The sequence below is a fragment of the Equus quagga genome, chromosome 5, assembly GCF_021613505.1.
Source record: "Equus quagga isolate Etosha38 chromosome 5, UCLA_HA_Equagga_1.0, whole genome shotgun sequence".
NCBI classification, from domain to species: Eukaryota; Metazoa; Chordata; class Mammalia; order Perissodactyla; family Equidae; genus Equus; species Equus quagga.
In genome coordinates, this window is record NC_060271.1 from 49,869,894 (window position 1) to 49,891,345 (window position 21,452).

Genomic DNA, 21,452 nt, shown 5'->3' on the forward strand with positions numbered 1-21,452 from the left:
TGAATATTTGTTTTGTTTGATTCCTATTTCATAAAAGTTTATTATATAAACTACTATTGTTTACTATTAATATTGTAAGTGAAATATTAATTTCTAATTAGTTATTCCTGGAATATTTCAAAGCTTTGCTTTTTATATGTTTATTTTATAATTGGGCATCTTGCTGAAGTTTTCTAAGAATCCTACAGTTATCCAGGTAATTACATCATCTGCAAATGATTTTTTTCTCCTTTCCCAAAGTTATGTTTCCTTAAATACTCTAGTGTATTATATAAGAATGGTTAGCGGACTCCCTAATCTTATTCTTAATAGGCAGGTCTCTAGTATTTCACAACAAATTTGTTCTTGGTTTCAGATTCCTTTAAACACACTGTAATAAGTTTCATTAGGAGTATAAGTTGAATTATCATATTTTTAGGCATTTATTAAGGGTATGGCTTTCCTCTTTTGCTCTACAATTATAGTATATTTTTTTCTTACCACAAAGTCAATCTTGGATTTCTGGAATGTATGCCAGCCTACTTGGTCATGGATTAATGCTCTTGTAATATATAGTTGGTGTTAATTTGTTCATAATTCTTTAAGAGTTTTGAATCTATTTTATTCTTCCTTACTTTCTTTGACAATCTTTGGTACTGGGTTCATGCTAACTGTATAAAACGAATTAGGGTACTTTCTCTACATTCTAGGACAGTTTAAATAGCTTTAAATATCTCCTCCTTGAAATGTTAAAGCAAGTCATCAGTAAAAACATTTGTACATGATGTCATTTTTAAAAAGAATTCTTTCATAATTTTATAAAAGACTTCAATGATTTCCTATTGCAGATTTCCTAATTTTGATAATTTGTGTTTTTCGAGAAAACAGTCCATTATCCCGATTTTCAAATTTATCAGAACAGGGCAATACAGAATTTATTTATAATTTTAAAAACCTCTCACTTATCCTAAATATTTTTCTTCTTTACATCTTTTTGGCTTTCTATCTTTTGCTATGTTTATATATTTTGGGTTTTTTCTTCAGTGTTTTGAGAATATTTATCCTGTTTTTAATTTTAATGGTAGTTACCTTGACATTTTTCCAGAAGCATTCTTTTATCCTTCATTTTTCTAACTGTCAAATATTGAAATAGAACATTTGACTCTATTTCTGATGAAAATACAGAAAACTCTTACTTATTAGCCCCTGCATCTCTACCTCAATCTACCTATTAATTCTCAGTTTTTAGCATCAGTTAATATAGTCTTATCCAAATACTTACTACTAAGGTACTGCTTTTTCCGTTCTTTATCCTGTTGAACAATTTAACACTTCACTCTGTTTTATAAACAATTATTTAAAGTTATTTATGTTTAAGTGGTTTCAGTGGTTGCCACAGTCTTTTTGTACGAGATTGATTTAATAGTCTCAATTTCCCTTCATCTCTAAGTTGGTTAGAATAGTCTAAGTAGTTTCTTTTCATAAGAACAGTAGGTAAGTGGTAGAATTTCTGAACACTTGCATATCTGAAAATGTCTTTCCATTGTCTTCACCCATGAAAGGCATCTTCAGAAGGTATAAATTCTTAGATTAAAAATTCCCCTTTTCAGAACTTAAGAGGATACTTCCCTATCAACTTCTGGCAGTGTATGAAGCTTGGTTTTTCTTCCCTTGTAGGTAACTGGCTTTTGTTTGTTTTTGCCTTTATCCTTATAATTTAACACATACAATTAAATTCTAATTATAATTTGTGTCTGAATTACAGGATGTGGCTAATTATATAGTCCTTTGCTCACTGATTTTTCCAGCTCTTTCTTTAGCCTCCCAAATCTTTATTCAACTGTATCTTTTACTAATGCTTCTGTTCTACTTGTTCTGTTCTCTTCTTCAGCAACATCAAATACCACATGCTGGAGTGCCAACCTCTGCTCTACCATCTGCCATCCATGCTCTTACTCACACCATCACTAGGACTCTGCATTCTGAGATAACTGGTCTTTTGTTCTTGTAACACTGATTCTATCTTCTGAAATATCAATGATGGTATTTTTTTTGTTTCTGATGTGCATTTTTGCTTCTGCATTTCCTATAAGCTTCACCTTAGCCTGTCCTCTCTTTATGGCTTTCTGTTTCTGCATCACAAATAGCACATTTTCTTATATTCTTTTGAAAAGACTCAAAATTTTCTGGAAAATTTCTTCCAGATCCTGAAAATGAGATTATATACTGGTAGAGTATAATTTTATGAGTCTTTAGGACAATGCTCCTTTTCTTTGTTTCTCAGTATTCTGTCCTAAGTCCAAGTTCCACCACTTTTACCTCACTCAGAACTTGAGCTAATTCACTCATCTTTTGCTATAGCAAGAGATATCTCTGGGTGTTGGGACTATGCTATTGTGGCTCACTTTTCAGTTTTAAAAACAAGTTTTTATGCTGTACACATACGCTTTGGTAAAAATTATATTTAAAATACATATAGAAATACAGAAAAAATAAAAATTCTTTCTCTAAAGTACTGTGAATAGCACAATAAAAAAATCAATTATTTGTGAACCTAAGATATATGGAAGAGTTATGATATGAAGATGGTAGTTAAAAATTATGTACTTTTGCTTCCAAAGGGGAGATTTCTAATATATTAAGAAAACAGAATGACAACATGATCTAATCCTGTTCCTACATAAACACCAATTTTATTCCAAAGAATCACATAATTTCAAGAATTTTCCTAAAACACTTTTACAAAAAGTAATTCTAGTCTCATTAATTCTGGAAATTCCATCTTGTACATTAGTACTACCTTAGTTGAACTGAAACATCCCAAATATTCCAGAGCTTCTATGGATTACATTAAAAAATTTTTTAAAAAATTCTATTTTTCATGATGAATAATGCTATTGATAACTTTACTTGGTAGACTTTTGGTTACTCTGGTGATTTTTACAATCTCACAAATAAGAAAGACATATATAATATATATAAAATAATCAGCCAGTCTCATGGCTTGCATTGGAAGCCAGGGAGTTGCATTTTGTTAAACCCAAATTGAACAGAGTTGAATTTAGGTTAATACAGAGAAAGGCATGCTCTGGATGTGTTGTCCTTTGTATTTCTTGAAGCATCAGATGAATTGTAAAAAGCTCAAAGAGCTTTTTATTACTCCTGTAAGAGAATGGGTAGATTAATTTAATTACACACACTCAGGGAGTTTAACTGTAATGATATTTAGAGATAACCTGTGTAAATGTGGGAAAATGGCATCTATTTTTGAAAATAGTTAACTAAAGGACTAACGTGTCAAGAGAAATGAAATAGGTTCTATGAGATAGGCCTAAAGTGGAAAAGTATTCAAGGAAAAAGGAAAATGTTTTATAATCCTGAAAACTGCTCCCTATTCATTGTTACAGAGTTTGAGGGGTTTTTTTTTTTTTTTCCCTTCACAGCTTAGAAAGAGTCAAATACTTGATCAACTTATTTTAAGTAAACCAGACTTTTTAAAAAGCAGGATATTGGTTTACCTTCTGACTTAGCTCCAAAATACCTTTTCGACCATCCTCTTTCTAATAACCAGTCAGTAATTTCATTTCCAATCAGTTAGAATTATATCTTATAACCTATTTCTTATTTCCTTATCTACATATATTTACCTCTTGAGAGAAATTATCAAGTAACTTTATGTAACCATCCATTTGACAAAAAGAATTTACATCTTTGTGATTTTACAGATTTACTTGATGACTTGCTTGAGCATCAATTATTCCCAACCCTCTTGTTCAAGCTTTGTTCTAGTTCTTGAAGTCTGAAATGAACATAAGCTATAAAACACATCATGAATAGAAAAATGCTTTGGCCCAAGGATATACTTGCACTTTGGGACTATTTTTAAAAATCCCATGAATTAAGAGCTAAGATAGAATTAAATCTAAGAATTGTTCTTGTGGCTTCATGGCATCACAGATAACACAGAATGGGCCTTATTGAGAATTTACTGATTACAAATCAAGACAATCATGGCATAGTCAGTCTGCAAGAAGAAGAAGACAATGAATTGCTAAGTTTAACCAATACAAGACCAAAACTAATAATTGGGTGAGTTGAGTATGAGGTTATAATCTCACAATTAATAATTTACTATGGTGTGGTACAGTGTGTGAGGCACCATATAGAATATATGGACCCACTACCACACATCTACATATAACCTTAAGATGTAGTTTATTTACTATTCAAGTATACTGAGGCCTCGTAAGATACCTAAGTTCACACCATGGAACTCATGGATGAGTGGAAAGGGAGGGGGCAGAGCTGAACCAGAACCAAAATTTTACTGTTATAAAAATGAGGTAAGATAGAAGGTGTTCAGATTTGCCTCAAAAGAAACACTAGACTATAGCAAGACTCAAGGAAAATATAGCTTAAATTCTATGTCCTTTATTTATAATTTAAATACTGGTTATACCTATGTTTGTGTCAGGGGAAAGAAGAGGATATAAAAAGAAAGCCCTTGAGTCTTACGATAAAATCCAAATTAGTGGCAGTAGGAAGCCCCTAACAGTCTCCTAAAATAAACCCAATTACTAATACTAACATCATTTTATATCTTTTCTGTCTGCTTCATTCTCATTCCTAAACTCACTTCAGTATATTAATAAACATCTGCAAAATATATTTTTATCTTTTTTATTTTACAGAATACCAATCTGTAATAACTTATTCTGATACTATCACTTGGTTGCTAAAAACTGCTCTTAGTCTTACATACTTTTTGTGGTACTAAAGTTCATTTAGCAGAAATGAGCTGCAGAAACAATAAGATATTCTAAGATTAGCACTCTAATTCTAGTCTATCACTAAGTATGTGGTCTTAGATATTATATTAATATAGTTATAGATATCTATATTATATAGATATCTATATTATATATAGAATATTAATATTCACGAATTTCAATTTTATGAATGTTTATTGGAAATTTTGATTTAATAGTCAAAGTTCAACTAGTACAGGATTCATAAAAGTCTAAATGATCATAATAAAATATCTTTCAATAAAAAATGTTAGAAATAAGAAATTCTTACTTGATTTTGGAAAGTTTCTGTAGAATAATACTGAGCTTTTCTAGTATGTGAAGATCAAGCTTAGGAGTTCGAAGCAGCACAGAGCAAGTACGAAAAAATAAAGTGTTGCTACAGGCCTCTAGGAATGGCTGCAAGGATTCTGCAAAACAAATCACCAGTGCTTTACTGTCAGGGAGTAGCTTAAAAGGAAATTAAAAACAAAATAAAACCAGAAATCTGTGAAGTATTTATAAATATTGACTTGGATTTCCATTCTTTTCCTACTTAAACTGTGGGGCAATAATATCATCATTTGAAAACCCACTGGCTTTTGTTGAACAAGGAACACCAAAGATAAAATTATTTCCCCTAACATCAAACTTTCATTTGGTAGAATTTGGCAGAAATCCCATGTTTGAAAAGAAGAGGGAAAGTCATTTCTTCAATAAGTTCATAACAGAACGCTGAGTTTAAATAATTAGCAATAAGGAATTTTGTTGAGGTAGCAAATTTTTTTAAAAACCTAAATTTAGGAATTTCACTTAAGTGTATGACAATTTACATAATCACTGCATAGGAAATAACTTTTTAAGCATAAAAGCAAAAGAGGGGAAAGACTCAGAAAAGATTTAAAAATTTTATAAAATAAAAACCTTAAGTGTCTATGTAGGACCCCCCTCCCCCTAATTAAAAGGCAAAAGCTCTTAAAAAATAAAACACAGTCAATCAAAGGGAAATATCAAACTTAGGGGGGAGGAGGAGAAATCCCTTTGTAATATACTTGCCAAAAGATATTATTATAAAAAGAGCTCTTATAAATCATGAAGAAAAAGATGTAACTAATACTTTTAGTAATGAGCAAAAGGCACAAACAAGTAATTCACAACAGAATAAATACAGTAAAAATATTTAACCTTAGTAGGAATAAAATAATTGGAATTTGGCAAATTTGTATCAAAAGCCTTAAAAGTCCGCAGCTCCTTTGATTCAGCAATTCTGCTTCTAAAACTGTGTCTGATAGAGCTGCAGCACAGGTTAATGAATACGGGCCACAGTGAAGTTTCTAACAGTGAAAACTGAAGGCTCTGTTAAAGTTGCTATGAGTTGAACAAGACAATGTATAAAAATGCTTTTTAAGGTGTAAACCACTATTATTGGTAATTAGGGAAGCTTAAACAGAAACAAAAACCACACGAAAATATTAAATTGTGGTCTTTAAAAACTAGTGAAAAGCCTCTGTAAAGCTGAGAGGCTCCACAATCACGACAGGGCTTTCTTTCAAACACAGATGAGGTAGGAGATATAAAGGACATGAAAATACGACAGCTCTGGACTCATCATTCTGTTTGAATCCAAAAGCACAGCGTGAAAAGACACTATGTCAGTATCTTCATAAGTGTACTGAGTAAAATAAACTATTAAATGATGAAATCAACAAAATCCAAAATAATAAAGCCAGAGAAATGTTTTGATAATAGAAAATGAAAGGTGGTATATGCTAGTAATGGAGCACAAGAGACAATAATTACTTTGCATGTAACCATGTGGCAAAAAGTAGGAGAAAAAACTTATTACTCGCCCCACAGTAGTCTAACCCAAGTATGAAGTAAACTTAGCTCACCAAGTTGTATGTGTGTGTGTGTGTCTATATATGTACGTGTGTACACATATACCTCAATCTCTCTCTCTCACACACACATAAATCTCAATCTCAGTTACAGAAAATCTTCTTAAAGAATGAAAATTTAAGTTACAAACATTATCACAAAATCTACAAATAGCATTACAAATACATTGACTGAAATTTCAAGCAGCTTCATTAAACAATTGTACATAGCTTTCTTATTTTAGATCCTGAAGCATATGGCTCATATCAACTCTAAACAAGAAAGTTAACTATCATATGGCTAACAGAATTGAAATCAATGGGTAAAGAACAATCATAAGTCATTTCCAGAAAGACCACTGATGGTTCTTAACATACCTACAATCTATAATATCAATATTTTCAATTTAAAATCCTAAAAAGCACATAAGAAAGTCTGATGGTTGTTTGTATATTGCAAAAGCATGAAAGAGAGTGTATTTTCCTTTACTTTACTATACTTTATATGTAAATCAGGTCTTGGCATGAACAAAACACACACATTTAAGGGTATTACAAAAAACTCCAACTAAACATTGCCAAATAAAAGTGAACTTCCTTATATAACCTCTGTAGTGGAAAAAAGCCAAGATCATCCAAAGACTTTAATATATTAGCTTTTTTAAAAAGTGAAGCTTGTAAAGTTCTTTTAGAAGTAAAAGAGGTTCAGTGGCTTGATTTCCAGTCTCTCTTTTAAACCTATGAGATAGACATAAAATACAGGAGAAAGAAAATTCTGGAATTCTTATACACATTTGGTTAGGTTTAATTATAAGGTTCAAGTATTGGAGTTTTAACATTTTTTCAATACTACAATATTCAAATGTAATTACATTTCATTAATTACCCACAAGCACTTCCTAAATTTGGGGGGGGGGGGGTGTTGGGTGCACATGAGACAGAGCAATTAAGAGATCATTCAAAATTAAGAACACAGAAATTTAGAAGTTACAGTAAAAAGGACTAGTCTTGAGACTGAATAAATTAAATATAAAACCAATATAAAGCAAAGAAATAAGAAAAACACTAGTATGAAGCAAATGTGTAAATTGTGGTCACCGAACAGAATGTAAAAATAACAACATAATGCAAAAATAATGACATAGAGGCTGGCCCGGTGGCACAGTGGTTAAGTGCACAGGTTCCACTTCGGCAGCCCGGGGTGCGCTGGTTCGGATCCCGGGTGCAGACACGGCACCGCTGGGCACGCCATGCTGAGGTAGGTGTCCCACATATAAAGTAGAGGAAGATGGGCCTGGATGTTAGCTCAGGGCCAGTCTTCCTCAGCGAAAAGAGGAGGATTGGCAGCAATTAGCTCAGGGCTAATCTTCCTCAAAAAAAAAAAAAAAAGACATAACTAAATGTCAGGAAGTGAAAGAAGGGGAGATGAAAACTGCAGTAGTGCTAGTGTCCTCATCTTCATCGCTGGGAACAATACCATCTAAAACTGAAACAGTATTAAAAAAATAGGGGACACTTAAAGGTGATTAAAATGGTAAATTTTATGTTATATATATTTTACAATAAAAAAGGTTAACAAAAAGAGAGACTCAATGTTTTTTACCTTGTTTCTTAACAGAAGAAACTTGTGATAAGACAGTATTTATAACTCAAATCCGTTTCATTTTTCCTGTTAAATACATTTCCTTAAATAACATATGTAATAAATCACACTTCTGTGAAAATACTTTCATCTGTCTAACCATTCAGACATCTTATCATATGAACACAACTGTAGAAAGTTATATGAAACAATGTTCACCTAATATTAATGATGGTTATTTCTAACTGATAAGGTTTATGGTGATTTTTTAAAAAAACACTTATGCTTTCTACATTTCTTCTTTGCTTGAATATTTTTCTTTAAGTTTTAAAGGTTTATTATATTTAATTTTAAAATTGTCATTAAATATGCATCACACACAAATTTACCATTTTAACCATTTTTAAGTGTACAGTTTGTTAGTGTTAAGTACATTCACATTGTTGTGCACGTATCCATCTCCAGAAAGTTCTCATCTTCCCCAACTGAAACTGTACCCATTAAACACTAACTCCGCACTTCCCTCTACCCACAGCTCCTGGCAACCAACGTTCTACTTTGTCTTTACATATTTGACTACTCTAGGCAGCTCATATAAGTGGAATCATAGAAGATTTTTCTTTTTGTGCCTGGCTTACATCACTTAGAAATGTACTCAAGGTTCATCCATGTCGTAGCATGTGTCAGAATTTCCTTCCTTTTTAAAGCTGAATAATACTCCATTCTATGTATAGACCACATTTTTCTCTTGCTGTTTCAGGAGTCTCTCTTGGGAGAATGACATCAGCATCACAGTGGAATGAGTTGTTCCCTTTGTCTTTTCTAAGTTACAACCAGTCAGACAACCATTGTTAACAAAGGACTCCCTGCACAGCACACCAGAAGGCCTGAGACATCCATGCATCTATACATTTGAAGGTGGGTGGACTGGACCTCCAGGAGGCAGTGGAACTTGAGGAGCAGCCCCCTTCCCCTCCACCTCCCCAGACAGTGGTAATCCAAAACGTACATCCTCCTGGTAGTGGTGCATGCCGGTAGCTAGAGGATGCAGGAGCAGACACGGCATTTGTGGCTTAGCCCCTGTCCCATCACAGCGGTAGCGTGTGGCACACACATACTGCGCTTCAGGACACAGAGTGCTGCCAGTGACCCAGCCCTCTCCTCCTCCCCTAGTAGTGGTGCTGTTCTTTCCAGCAGTGAGGATAGCATCCAGAATGTGGATTTCCCTGGCAAGGGTGGAGTGCCCTGACCTGAGGTTTCAAAAAGCACACTGGTGCACACCAGTGACCAGAGACTGCAGAACCAGCAATAACACTATTGGCTTAGCCCCGTGCCTCCCCCAGCAGTGGCAGGTGGCACCTGAAACCTGAGGCTTCAGGAACCACAGTAGAACCCAAGACCCAGCCACCAGTGGTGGCATCCCTGACAGTGGCTCTACCAGCAGCGGGGACTGCATGTAAGACTCTGGACCACCAGCAGCAACAGTGTCACCTGTGAACCTAGAGCCTCAGGCAGCAGTGCTACTAAGCACCGAGACAACCCAGGAGCAGCAGTGCAGGTGGTGCACAGGGCAGCAGCACCCAAGCCTGTGGAGAGCTAGTGGAGGAACAGGAGACCCAGGTGATCCCAGAAGCAGCAGAAGTGTTCAGAGTCTGGTGACCCCGGTGGCGACACCTGAGACTACAGCAACATCGTAAGCAGCAAGGCACCAGCAACCTCAGAGGCACAAGCTGCACAAGGAGGGCACTGACAACACCTCTGGTAGAGGCAGTGGAGGGTGAACAGTGCAGGCTCTCAGATACAACCAGGAGCAGCTTGAAATCAAAGCCTCACCCAAACAAGAAAGGTGTTGACCACCACCAATGCGCCAGCAGTGGATCAGCTCATCAAGCACCATGAAGCACAGCAGCATGGCAGCACAGAAAGCAAACGACAGCTCTCCAGAGGCAAAACCTGCAGTCACAGAGGACTGCAGTCTAACTGACAGAGGAGTCAAACTAGACGGCATGAAAAACTCAAAAGAGTTACAAGAAAACCCAGAAAGTTCAATGAGCTTAGGAATAAAGTTAACAAACAGAAGGAGTGCTTCACTAAAGAGACTGAAACTCAAAGATAAACCAAACAGAAATTCTGGAGATGAAGAACAAAACTAATGAGATGAAAAATAAAGTAGAAAGCACTGGAAGCAGAGCAGACCACATGGAAGAGAGAATTAGAGAGCTCATAGATAGAAATGTAGAAATGATTCAAAAATTGAGTAATAAAAACCACATGATCATCTCAATAGATGCAGAAAAAGCATGTCACAAGATTCAACATACATTTATGACAAAAACTCCAAATAAAATGGGTATGGAAGGAAAATACCTCAACATAATAAAGGCCATATATGACAAACCCACAGCCAACATCATATTCAACAGTGAAAAACTGAAAGCTATTCCTCTAAGAACAGGAGCAAGACAAAGATGTTCACTCTTGCCACTCTTATTCAACATAGTATTGGAAGTCCTAGCCAGAGCAATTAGGCAAGAAAAAGAAATAAAAAGGATCCAAATTGGAAAGGAAGAAGTACACCTGTCACTATTTGCAAATGACATAATTTTATATATGGAAAACCCCAACCCACCAAAAAACTGTTAGAAATAACTAACAAATACAGTAAAGTTACAGGATACAAAATAAACATACAAAAATCAGCTGCATTTCTATACAGTGACAATAAACTAGCACGAAGAGAAATCAACAATAAAATCCCATTTGCATTAACAACAAAAAGAATAAAATATGTAGGAATAAATTTAACCAAGTAGGTGAAAGAACTACACACTGAAAACTGTAAGACATTATTGAAAGAAACTGAAGAAGACATAAAGAAATGTCAAGATAGTCCATGCTCATGGACTGAAAGAATAAACATACTTAAAATGTCCATATTACCTAAAGCAATTTAAAGATTCAATGCAATCTCAATGAGAATACCAATGACATTTTTCATGGAAATAGAACAAAGAATCCTAAAATTTATATGGAATAGCAAAAGACCCTGAATAGCCCTGAGAAAAAAGAACAAAGCTGGAGGCATCACACTCTCTGAATTCAAAATATACTACGAAGCTATAGTAATCAAAACAGCACGGTACCGACAGAAGAACAGACACACAGATCAATGGAAAATAGCTGAGGGCCCAGAAATAAAACCATACATCTAGGGACAGCTAATCTTCTACAAAGGAGCCAAGAATATATAATGGAGAAAGGAAAGTCTCTTCAATAAATGGTTTTGGGCAAACTGGACAGCCACATGCAAAAGAATGAAAGTAGACTGTTCACACACACAAATTAACTCAAAGTAGATAAAAGACTTGAATGTAAGACCTGAAACAATAAAACTCCTAGAAGAAAAAGGAGGCAGTACTCTTTGACATCAGTCTTAGCAGTATCTTTTTCAATACCATGTCTCCTTACGAAAGGGAAATGAAAGAAAAAATAAACAAATGGGACGACACCAAACTAAAAAGCTTCTGCATGGCAAAAGAAACCATCAACAAAATGAAAAGACAATGCACCAAGTGGGAGAAATATTTCCAATTCTTATATACGATAAGGAGTTAATTTCCAAAATATACAAGTAACTCATACAACTCAACAAAAGAATGAACAACTTGATCAGAAAAATGGGCAGAGGATATAAACAGACATTTTTCAAAGAAGATATACAGATGGCCAACAGGCACATGAAAAGATGTTCAACATTACTAATTATCAGAGGAATGTAAATCAAAACTACAATGAGATTATCACCTCACACCTGTCAGAATGACTATTACTAAAAAGACAAGAAATAACAAGTGTTAAAGACAGTGTGGAGGAAAGGAAACCCTCATACTCTGCTGGTGGGAATGCAAACTGGTGCAGCCACTATGGAAAACATGGAGATTTCTCAAAAAATTAAAAATAGAAAAACCATACAATCCAGCTATTCCACTTTTGTGTATTTATCCAAAGAACATGAAAATACCAATTCAAAAAGATATACGCACCCCTATCTTCATTGCAGCATTATTCACAATAGCCCAGACTTGGAAGCAACCAAAGTGCCCATCAATGGATGAATGGACAAAGAAGATGTGGTGCATATATATATATAATGGAATACTACTCAGCCACAAAACAAGACGAAATAGTGCCATTTGTGACAACACGGATGGGCCTTGAGAGTATTATGCTAAGCAAAATAAATCAGAGAAAGTAAGGGTTTTATTCTAGGTCTGATGTTTCAAAAGTTATAAAAATATGGCAACATTCAATGTCAACCAAAAGACTTCAGCTGCCATCCCTGAAACTGAATATAGGTCAACTAATATTTAAAAAGAAAAAAAGCAACAGTAAGAAGGATATACATAGGTAATCTTTTGAAAACACCCAACTGTACATAAATTCCCCCTCTTTAATACTTTTTTCAAGTCCACCTTCATTCCTTTTTGGAACAAGGCAAGGTGGGAAATGCTCTCAAGGTCAGCTATTTCTTGAAAGATGACTAGGAGTTTTCTAGAGGCTTGATGTGGGGAAGTGCTAGTCCAGGGACAAAGGCTCTCTCTGGAGCAGGATAATCCATATCCATAATCAATAACACTCCAAGAAAAGTTCCTGGTCTGCCCTTTTCCCACAGTTTCAAACCCCTGTTCCTCCTTCTACTTCTTCATTCCTGAGAGAATTCCAAATCTGTTTGTCTCCTTTCCTTTCTTTCTTTTTTGATCTCTTGGACACCATGAGCATTGCCACTACTTTCTGCTCTGGAACCCCTCAGTTCTGGGGTCCTAACATCCAGAGGAAGTTTCTCCCTTATCTCTATCTTTTCTTTTTCTGAAAGACTTATCTAATCCTCATCACTCCCCTGGCTCTAGCCATGTGACATTAAACAAGTCACTTAATTTCTCAGAACCCTAAGTTTTCCATCTGTCTATATATTAAACGAAGCAGCTGACTAGAGGAGCAGTTTCCAACCCAGTGACTCATGCCATTTTTTTATAACAAATATTTTATAATTCCCCTTTACTATCTTGATGCTATCCTAGGCAAATAACATACTTACACACAGATTTTTAATCAAGAATGCCCTATATGTAACATAAAGGAAAAATAAAAACTAATTTATAATAAAGTAATATTATTTCAATATCAATGCTTGAAACTGCACTGTAAGACACAATGAAGTGGTTGTGTGTTTGTATCTATATATAGAATCAGCATGAATGCAACAAGTATACATGCAAACTGGTGCTGAGGGAACTCTCAAATTAATGAGGAGAAAAAAGGACAGAACAGTGTGGATGGCTGAATAATGGCTGCCCAAAAGATGTCCACATCCTGATTGCTGGAATCTGTGAATGTTATAATATTATCTTATATGGCAAAGGCTTTGCAGAGGTGACTAAGTTAAGGATCTTGAGATGAGGGAGATTATCCGGGACCATCTAGGTAGGCCTAAATTCAATCACAAGTGTCCTTATAAAAGAGAGGCAGAGGGAGATTTCAGACAGAAGAGGAAAGACAATGTTGTATTAACCATGTGGTTCTGATGCTTTGACATCTGGGGCCTTGTTGACCCTGGAGAGACTGCCCCTCCCAGAGGTAGCCAATTCCTAGAGACAGTAAATGACTTGCATGTGAGCACATCTTTCATATGCAAACTAACCAATCCTGGTCCACACCCGGCAACCACCTCCTCTCTATGCGGCTCTCACGTAACAGGTCACTATCCACCTGCCCTAATTACTCCAGGGCCAGGTAGCAGACAACTAGGAATAACCCTTAGGCCCCAGCACCTGTTGAAATTATTCAAATCAGCCAATCCCAAACCTGGTTACCCTGCTTTGCCCATACCTTCCCATGGAAACCATAATAAAGGGTCTTGTCCACAGTTCTCCCCTTTCCTTCTGCTTCCTGACTGATGTGGTGCCTCCCCATGTGGGCCCCTGTGGCATGGTGTGCCTCCCTCTCTTAGTATAAAACTTGGTCCAAAAACTCTTTACAATGGGTCATCAATCTCTTGGCCTCACCATATCTGAATAATAATGAAACCTACATTTTAAAACAAATGTGAGATTTAAAACAAATGTGAGGCACATTTAAAACAAATGTGAGGCAGAGATTACCGTGATGCAGCCACAAGCCAACAGCTACAAGAAGCTAGAAGAAGGAAGAACAGACTGTCCCTTAGAGCCTCTGGAGGGAGCGCAGCCTGCCAATACCTTGATTCCCGCCCAGTGAAACTCATGTCAGAATTCTGGCTTCTAGAATTTTAAGAGGATAAATTTCTGTTAAGCACCAGATCTGTAGTAATTTGTTACAGCAGCCACAGGAACCTAATACAAATACCAACACGCCCACATCCCAGGGGAGGAAGAGAAAAAAAGAAAGGAAAAAGAAGAAACAACATGTTAACAGCACGCAAAATAAAAGTGGAAAGGAATAAAATTGAGTATCCCATTGTTAGAGTAAATATGAATGTTAATATCCAGTCTAGGATTTAGCATGGGTAATCACGAGTGAGATCAGTTTATTATTTTCCTTTGTGATGCAAACAAACAAAATCAGCAGAACATTAAAAGAAAATTGTTCCATGACCAAATGTCATTTATTTCAGGAATTTAAAGACAGTTCAAAGTCACCATTTTAATTCACTACATTAATCACATGATCCTTTTTAGATATATCAACTCCAAAGACACTAAAAGTGCATTTCACAAAATTCAATATGCACCCTTGAACATAATTGTACAGAACAGATGGATACTTCCTTAAAATGATAAGATATTATCTACCTCAACTCAAGCCAGCAACATTTTGGTTAATCAGAAAACACTAGAACCATTCTCATTAAAATGAGGACTAAGATGAAAATGTTTACTATCATTGCTATTATTCAGCATCGCGCTGGAGGAGACACCCAAACTCAATGAGACAAGACAATATAAAAATTGTTAAAGAAGAAATAAAATTATTATTTACAGATAACATAAATATATCTCTGGAAACCCCAAGAGAATGAAATGGAAAGCCACTACAAACAATAAGACAATGGAGAAAAACTTAAAATACTTCCAAAGGAGACTTCCTAAGCAAAGGGAGAAAGATAAGTTCATTGAATAAAGAGTGTTGGGTCAACTAGATAGCTATCTAGAAAAATAGTTTAATCCATTCCTCATACCTTTCACCAAGATAAACTGCAAATGAATTAGAGACCAACGTGTGTATACATACACACACACACATATATATGTATATCAGCTAAGCATCTGAGAGCAAATAAAGCAGTCAAGGGGACAACGAGAGTGGATGGGGCTCAGTTGTACAGCATGGTCAAAGAGGGACACTCTGAGGAAGTGATATTGGAGCAGGGACCCAATATGAAATTATGTTCTCTGGGTTTAAATTAAGCCTGTAAACAGTTTTTTAAACTACAACAAATTTAGATGTTGAAAACAGTCTGCATGTTGCTTTAGCGGCTGAATGGGCTTTGGAGATAAACAAAACCAAGTTTTATTGCTCTTGTCTTAAAGTATTGTCTTAATTTCAGTACAATTTCAAACGTTGTTCACTCTGATGAAAGACATTTGAAGACTGAAAGCTATTTTAAAGACCCCCAAAAACTGAAAACAGGAACTCAAACAGATATTTGTACACCCACGTTCATGGCAGCATTATTCACAACAGCCAAAAGTGGAAGCAACCCAAGTGTCCATCAATGGATGAATGGATAAATAAAATATGGTGTATATATACATACAATGAAATATTATTCAGCCTTAAAAAGGAAGGAAATTCTGACACATGCTACAGCATGGACCAAATCTGAAGACATTAAGCTAAGTGAAATGTCAGTCACAGAAAGACAAATGCCATGTGATTCCACTTAGATGAGGTACCTAGAGTAGTCAAATCACAGAGATAGAAAGTCAAATGGTGGTTGCCAGGGGCTGGTGGGAGGGAGAATGGGGAGTTAAGTGTTTAATGGGTACAGACAATCAGTTGGGGAAGACGAAAGAGTCCTGGAGACAGATGGTAGTGATGGCTGCACAACAATGTGAATGTACTTAACACTAACTGTATACTTAAAAATGGTTAAGATGGTAAATTTTGTATTTTACCACAATTAAAAAAACTATTTCAAAGAAAATGAAGAAAAACTAAAACTGATATTGAGATGTCATTTTAAAAATGCTGTAGAGAACAGGAAAAAAAAATCTGCTTCTTGCCAGTCTATGATTAAACTTCAAATAAGATGTTTATTCAGGCAGTCCTCAACTTCCAGACACTACATCTTGAAGCCCATAAACCTCCTCCGGCACTTAGACCGCCAAGGACCTCAGGCGGCCCCACGTGCCAGCCAAAGGCTCCGTGTCAGCAGGGCTGCTGTCCTAGTGAGACAACAGGGCTCCCTTTACCTGTTCAATACTATACTGAGCACCAGGTAGATGGATTTATGAGTGGGGAAAGGAGGGGTGAAGAGCTGGGTATTGGGAGGATGTAGTCACAAGGGTATGGGATGTAAGAGTTCTTGAATTATCCCTATCATCGTATCCATCTATATTAGACTCAATTTCTGAGTCTCTGAACTATGATCTAATAGAAAACATCCATTTGTAAAAAACAAACAAAATAAATGATTAAATAATTTGTTACCCGTCTCTTTGACTCCCCTTGCTCTTTTCCTTTTGTTATTTTAGCCACTTTTTACTCCGTGTCATTTTCATAATCTGAGAAATTTTCTTTTGATCCAATAATTCTACTTCCAGGTAGCTATTCTACCAAATAAGCTCCCACACGTGCAAATTTACTTTTGTATAAGTGAACTTATAAAGAAACACTGTTTCTATTAGCAAAAGACTAGAAACAATCCAAATATCCATCAATGGTGATGTGCTTAAATGAATGAATTTTAATTGAAGAAACTCTTCATGTACTAATACAGGATGATCTCCAAGATACAGCGTTCACAACAACACATATAGGATGCTAGCATTCTCTTGATAAAAAGATGATAAAAGAGAAAAATAATATGTGTATGTTTCTGTGTGTGTGTATGTACATAGACAGTATATCTATGAAAGGATATGGAAAAAACTAGTAAAATTGGCTTGGGAAGGAAACTCACTAAAAGAAGATTTTTCCCCTTTTGTACCTTGGAAATTGTTAGCTATGTGAGTGTTTTAAATAATAAACATAGTTTTGAAAAAAAATTCCTTAAGTTAAATAGCCAGAGAACTCATTTTTTTTTTTTCCCCTTTTTCTCCCCAAAGCCCCCCAGTACATAGTTGTACATTCTTCGTTGTGGGTCCTTCTAGTTGTGCCATGTGGGACGCCGCCTCAGCGTGGTTTGATGAGCAGTGCCATGTCCGCACCCAGGATTCGAACCAACGAAACACTGGGCCGCCTGCAGCGGAGCGCACGGACTTAACCACTCGGCCACGGGGCCAGCCCCCAGAGAACTCATTTTTAAAAAATAAATAAAAATAGTATATTTATTATCTGTATATTTAATTATTTGATTTCTCAGCTTTCTCTACGACATTGATTAGCAGGTCAGATTTTACTCCCCATCATACACACGTTTTTATTGTTTTGTTTTTCACAAAATATCAGAACAAACTTCCTCAAGACAGGCTATATAACACAAACCTAAAGCTTGGCCAAGAAAGGGTTCATATCACCTAGTGTTTACACAGTAGAAAGACCAGCCTTACATCTGAGAAAAAGAGATTCTGTTAAAGTGTCAGACTAGGGAATGCAAGCATCACTGAAGTGATTCTGCAATTTTTAGTACAGCTGTAGATCTGGCAGCATTCAGAGACCACTGAAAAATATATGACTACCTGTGTACATCAAATGACTCTTAAGTAGACTTCAGAGGTTATGGAAGGGACCTGCTAGGTTAGTTCCCTGAAAGGACTGGCCACAAACTCCTTGAAAACTCTCCTGTGCTGAGATGGAAGGCCAAGGAATCAATTTCCTTAGCAAATTTCATAAAACCTCCCACAAGAAATGTCTTAATAAATGGTAACAACAACAAATGAATATAATGAAATATTAAGCAACAAATAAGAGCTAGGCAGAAATGTACAAAAAATCTCATAATATGACATTCAAACCAGAATAGAAAGGAGAAGCGCAAGGAGTTTTATTATGTCAAAATCCCCAGTCTTAATGATGGCCAACAAGCCCCTCCCAATGAGTGCCCTAGGCCCTTCCTTTCCGATTCTTCTCTACTCCCTCCACTCACTTGATTCACCACCCTGGCTTCCCTGCTGTTTCTTGAAATTACCACACCTAACACAACTAATACTTGCCCTAACACCTGTGCTCCAGCTGCTCCAGCTGCTCCCGCTGCCTGGAACAGTCTTCTCCCAGATCTTTGCATGGTTAACTCCCTCACCACCTTTTATAATCCTATGATATTGATATCATCATTCCCCAGTATACCAATAATTTGAGAAAAGTCAACTAGACCATAAGCCTCACAATGACAGGGGACCACTTGCCTTGCTCTCTGTTGTACCCCTAGTGCCCAGTTCAGCATCAGGGAGGAATGTATCGTCTATAGATAAGATATTTGTTGACTGAAATAAATCTGTATCTTCTAATTTTTCTATAACAAATATGTATTACAAAACAAAGTATGTAGATTATGACTGCAACTATGTAAAACATATATATGTATATGTGTGTATATATATCGTAGGCAATATGCAAACTATAAATGTTATATTAAGGTGGTAGAATTAAGAGGGGTGTCAACTTCTTTTAAATTTTAAAAAATATTATTTTATGTTGTTCAGTTATTAAAAATAATCTTCCCATTGTGTTTCCTACAGAGAATATTCTTTCATGTGAAAACTTTTAACTGATAAAACAGGTTCATATGTATGTAAGATTCATGAACTAGAAACGTGGGTGTGTGTATACTAGGTTATGTTTTATTGGAAATATCACATTTATCATTTCATTAAAATTGTCCTTGCTTTAATCTCCTTACTAATAAAAACATAAGAGAATGACAATAAAGAATAGCAAGAAGGGAAGAAATGATTTGCCCAAATCAAAAAAAATTAACTGCCAACGGAAAATAGTAGCTGCACCATACTAAGAAATATGAATAGGTCTACAGTAAGTTTCAGATCCACAGAACAAATTTAACGCATGTAGCATAGTCCAAAATATTGGATGATTCTTTAACTTTATTAAATTTTTCTTACCTATATTCACAGATAATTTAAACAGAACTCAAGCATATTTCTTAGCAAAATCTATTATCTTTTTTATAGTGATATTTAGACAGATAAACAAACATTGATACAACTGTATACATACTAGGACTTAACCATGTTAAAAAAAATAAAAGAAAAACTCAACATCATGAAAACTATTCAAAGAAAAAAGACAGGAAGCAATATTCACAGAAAGTAAATGTACATATCTCTGTATAGTAAGACTTTCTTTTTTGTTACTTTGGAGTTTTCCAAATTTCTATTATTTTTGTAATAAAAATAAACTTTACTTAAAAAAATAAGTTCTGCAAAATGTACTCATGTACATTATTGCCATTCAAGTGTTAAACGGTAGCATGTTTACCTTAGACAAGGCAGTTTCTGGACCAAAAAAGAGAATATATAATACAAATACAAACTTAAATCCCTCTATTTAAACTAAGTCTGACAAGAAAAGGAAAGTATTCTTTGAAATAAAATAAGACTCAAGTTCTTATACAGGTAAACCCAAACAGGTGAATAATGGCTTTCAACCACTGAGAGGAGAAAGAAACCACACAGTAATTTTCTAAAAGCAACACTAAGTTATTATATGATATATACCCACGCCCAGAACAGATATACAAGAAGCCCTCAATCTAAAAACAGCATAGTGCTCATAATACATGTTGAAGTAAATCAATGCATAGATTTTAACTCACACTCAGAGAAATACATTTTAGCAGCTTTCAAAAAACAATATCTATGCAGCTGGAAATATTTCTCATACCTGAAAACATGAATCTGGGGGAAGAGCACAAGGCGAGAAGAGGAAAAAAACCATTCTGCAGAGCACTAACCATAATACAGCTTAATATAAAGTGACCAGCACAGACAGTGTTGTCCAACTGCTCTTCAAAATGTGATGAAGGACCAGTCTTTTTAATTTCCACTCCATCACATGAAGAATCCATCACACTTTTACAAAACACTATTAAAATAGTTAAACAAGGAGGTTATTGGACTAGGGTAGGTCTAGTGCCTTGGGTAGTCAGCCTACCTAAACAAACCAAAACCTATGCCAGAGGGAGTGCACTGGAATCTAGGAAAAGGAGACTTAAGAACAACTATCCTAACAGCCAAATAACCAAATTTTCCCATGAAGGCAACATTTAAGTTATAGCCAATTAAATAACTGCTTTGCTTCATGTCTTCTCTGTGAAAATCTCTGCCCCAGGCCCGGCCACAGAGCACCCCAACCATTTTCAGTTTTAGTGCTGCTCCATTCGAATCGTCGTTTGCTCAAATACATTTTTCAAAATGTAATGTGTCTCAGTTTACCTTTTATAATACCATTAAAAACACTAGAAAATGAAATAAAACAAAGTCCAAATGTTTTAAATTATTATTGGATTTAACAGATACAAAATTACTGTCAAATTGCTACACAGCTTTCTCAACACTGTCTCTGTGGACTTCCTAGTGAACCAGTCCTAGGCACTTTGCAGTCTGGGGCTCCAGCTCAGCCCACTGACACCTCCTTCCAGCCCCTTGCTCCTATGCGCTTCAGAGGAAGCCTCATGGCTCAGCAGAGCACTGCAAACACATGCTTGAAACACAGTGCCTCACACACAGCTAGCCACCAATGCCCACGAGTTGGGTAAGATAAGCCATGTGTAAATCAATTCTACTGAGATTTCTTTTCCAACAAGGTTTTCCTATGAATTAAAAAAAAAAAGGCATGTGAAAATTTTGATAGGGTGAAATTAGTTTCCTATCGCAAATCTAGAAAAGAAAAACATAAAACCAACAACTAGAGAGGTATTCACTGCATTTTGATCTATATCATCCATTTTTGACTAACACCAGGCACTGGATTTACATTAAAAATGGAAAACATATCAAGCAAATAAATACACCTCAGTCACATATCATCAAAGATCCACCCATTTCCGATATTTGAAAAGTTTCCCATCAG

General features: G+C 35.6%; 1 protein-coding gene across 6 annotated transcripts in view; it reads right to left on the reverse strand.

Moving 5' to 3' along the window:
* Positions 1-2,484: 2,484 nt before the first annotated feature.
* The window catches only part of CCDC138 (coiled-coil domain containing 138), a 73,203-nt gene continuing 54,235 nt past the window's right edge, over positions 2,485-21,452 (reverse strand). For 3 of the 6 annotated variants that reach the window (XM_046662178.1, XM_046662174.1, XM_046662173.1), the window contains 2 exons: positions 5,059-5,197; positions 2,486-3,141 (listed from right to left, as the gene is read on the reverse strand). In XM_046662178.1, the coding sequence (XP_046518134.1) occupies positions 2,967-3,141; positions 5,059-5,197 (314 nt within the window). In that variant the 3' untranslated portion in view covers positions 2,486-2,966. Of the gene's footprint in view, positions 3,142-5,058; positions 5,198-19,477; positions 21,193-21,452 lie in introns of those variants that run through there. The other 3 variants (XM_046662177.1, XR_006888706.1, XM_046662176.1) reach the window with 3 other exon arrangements.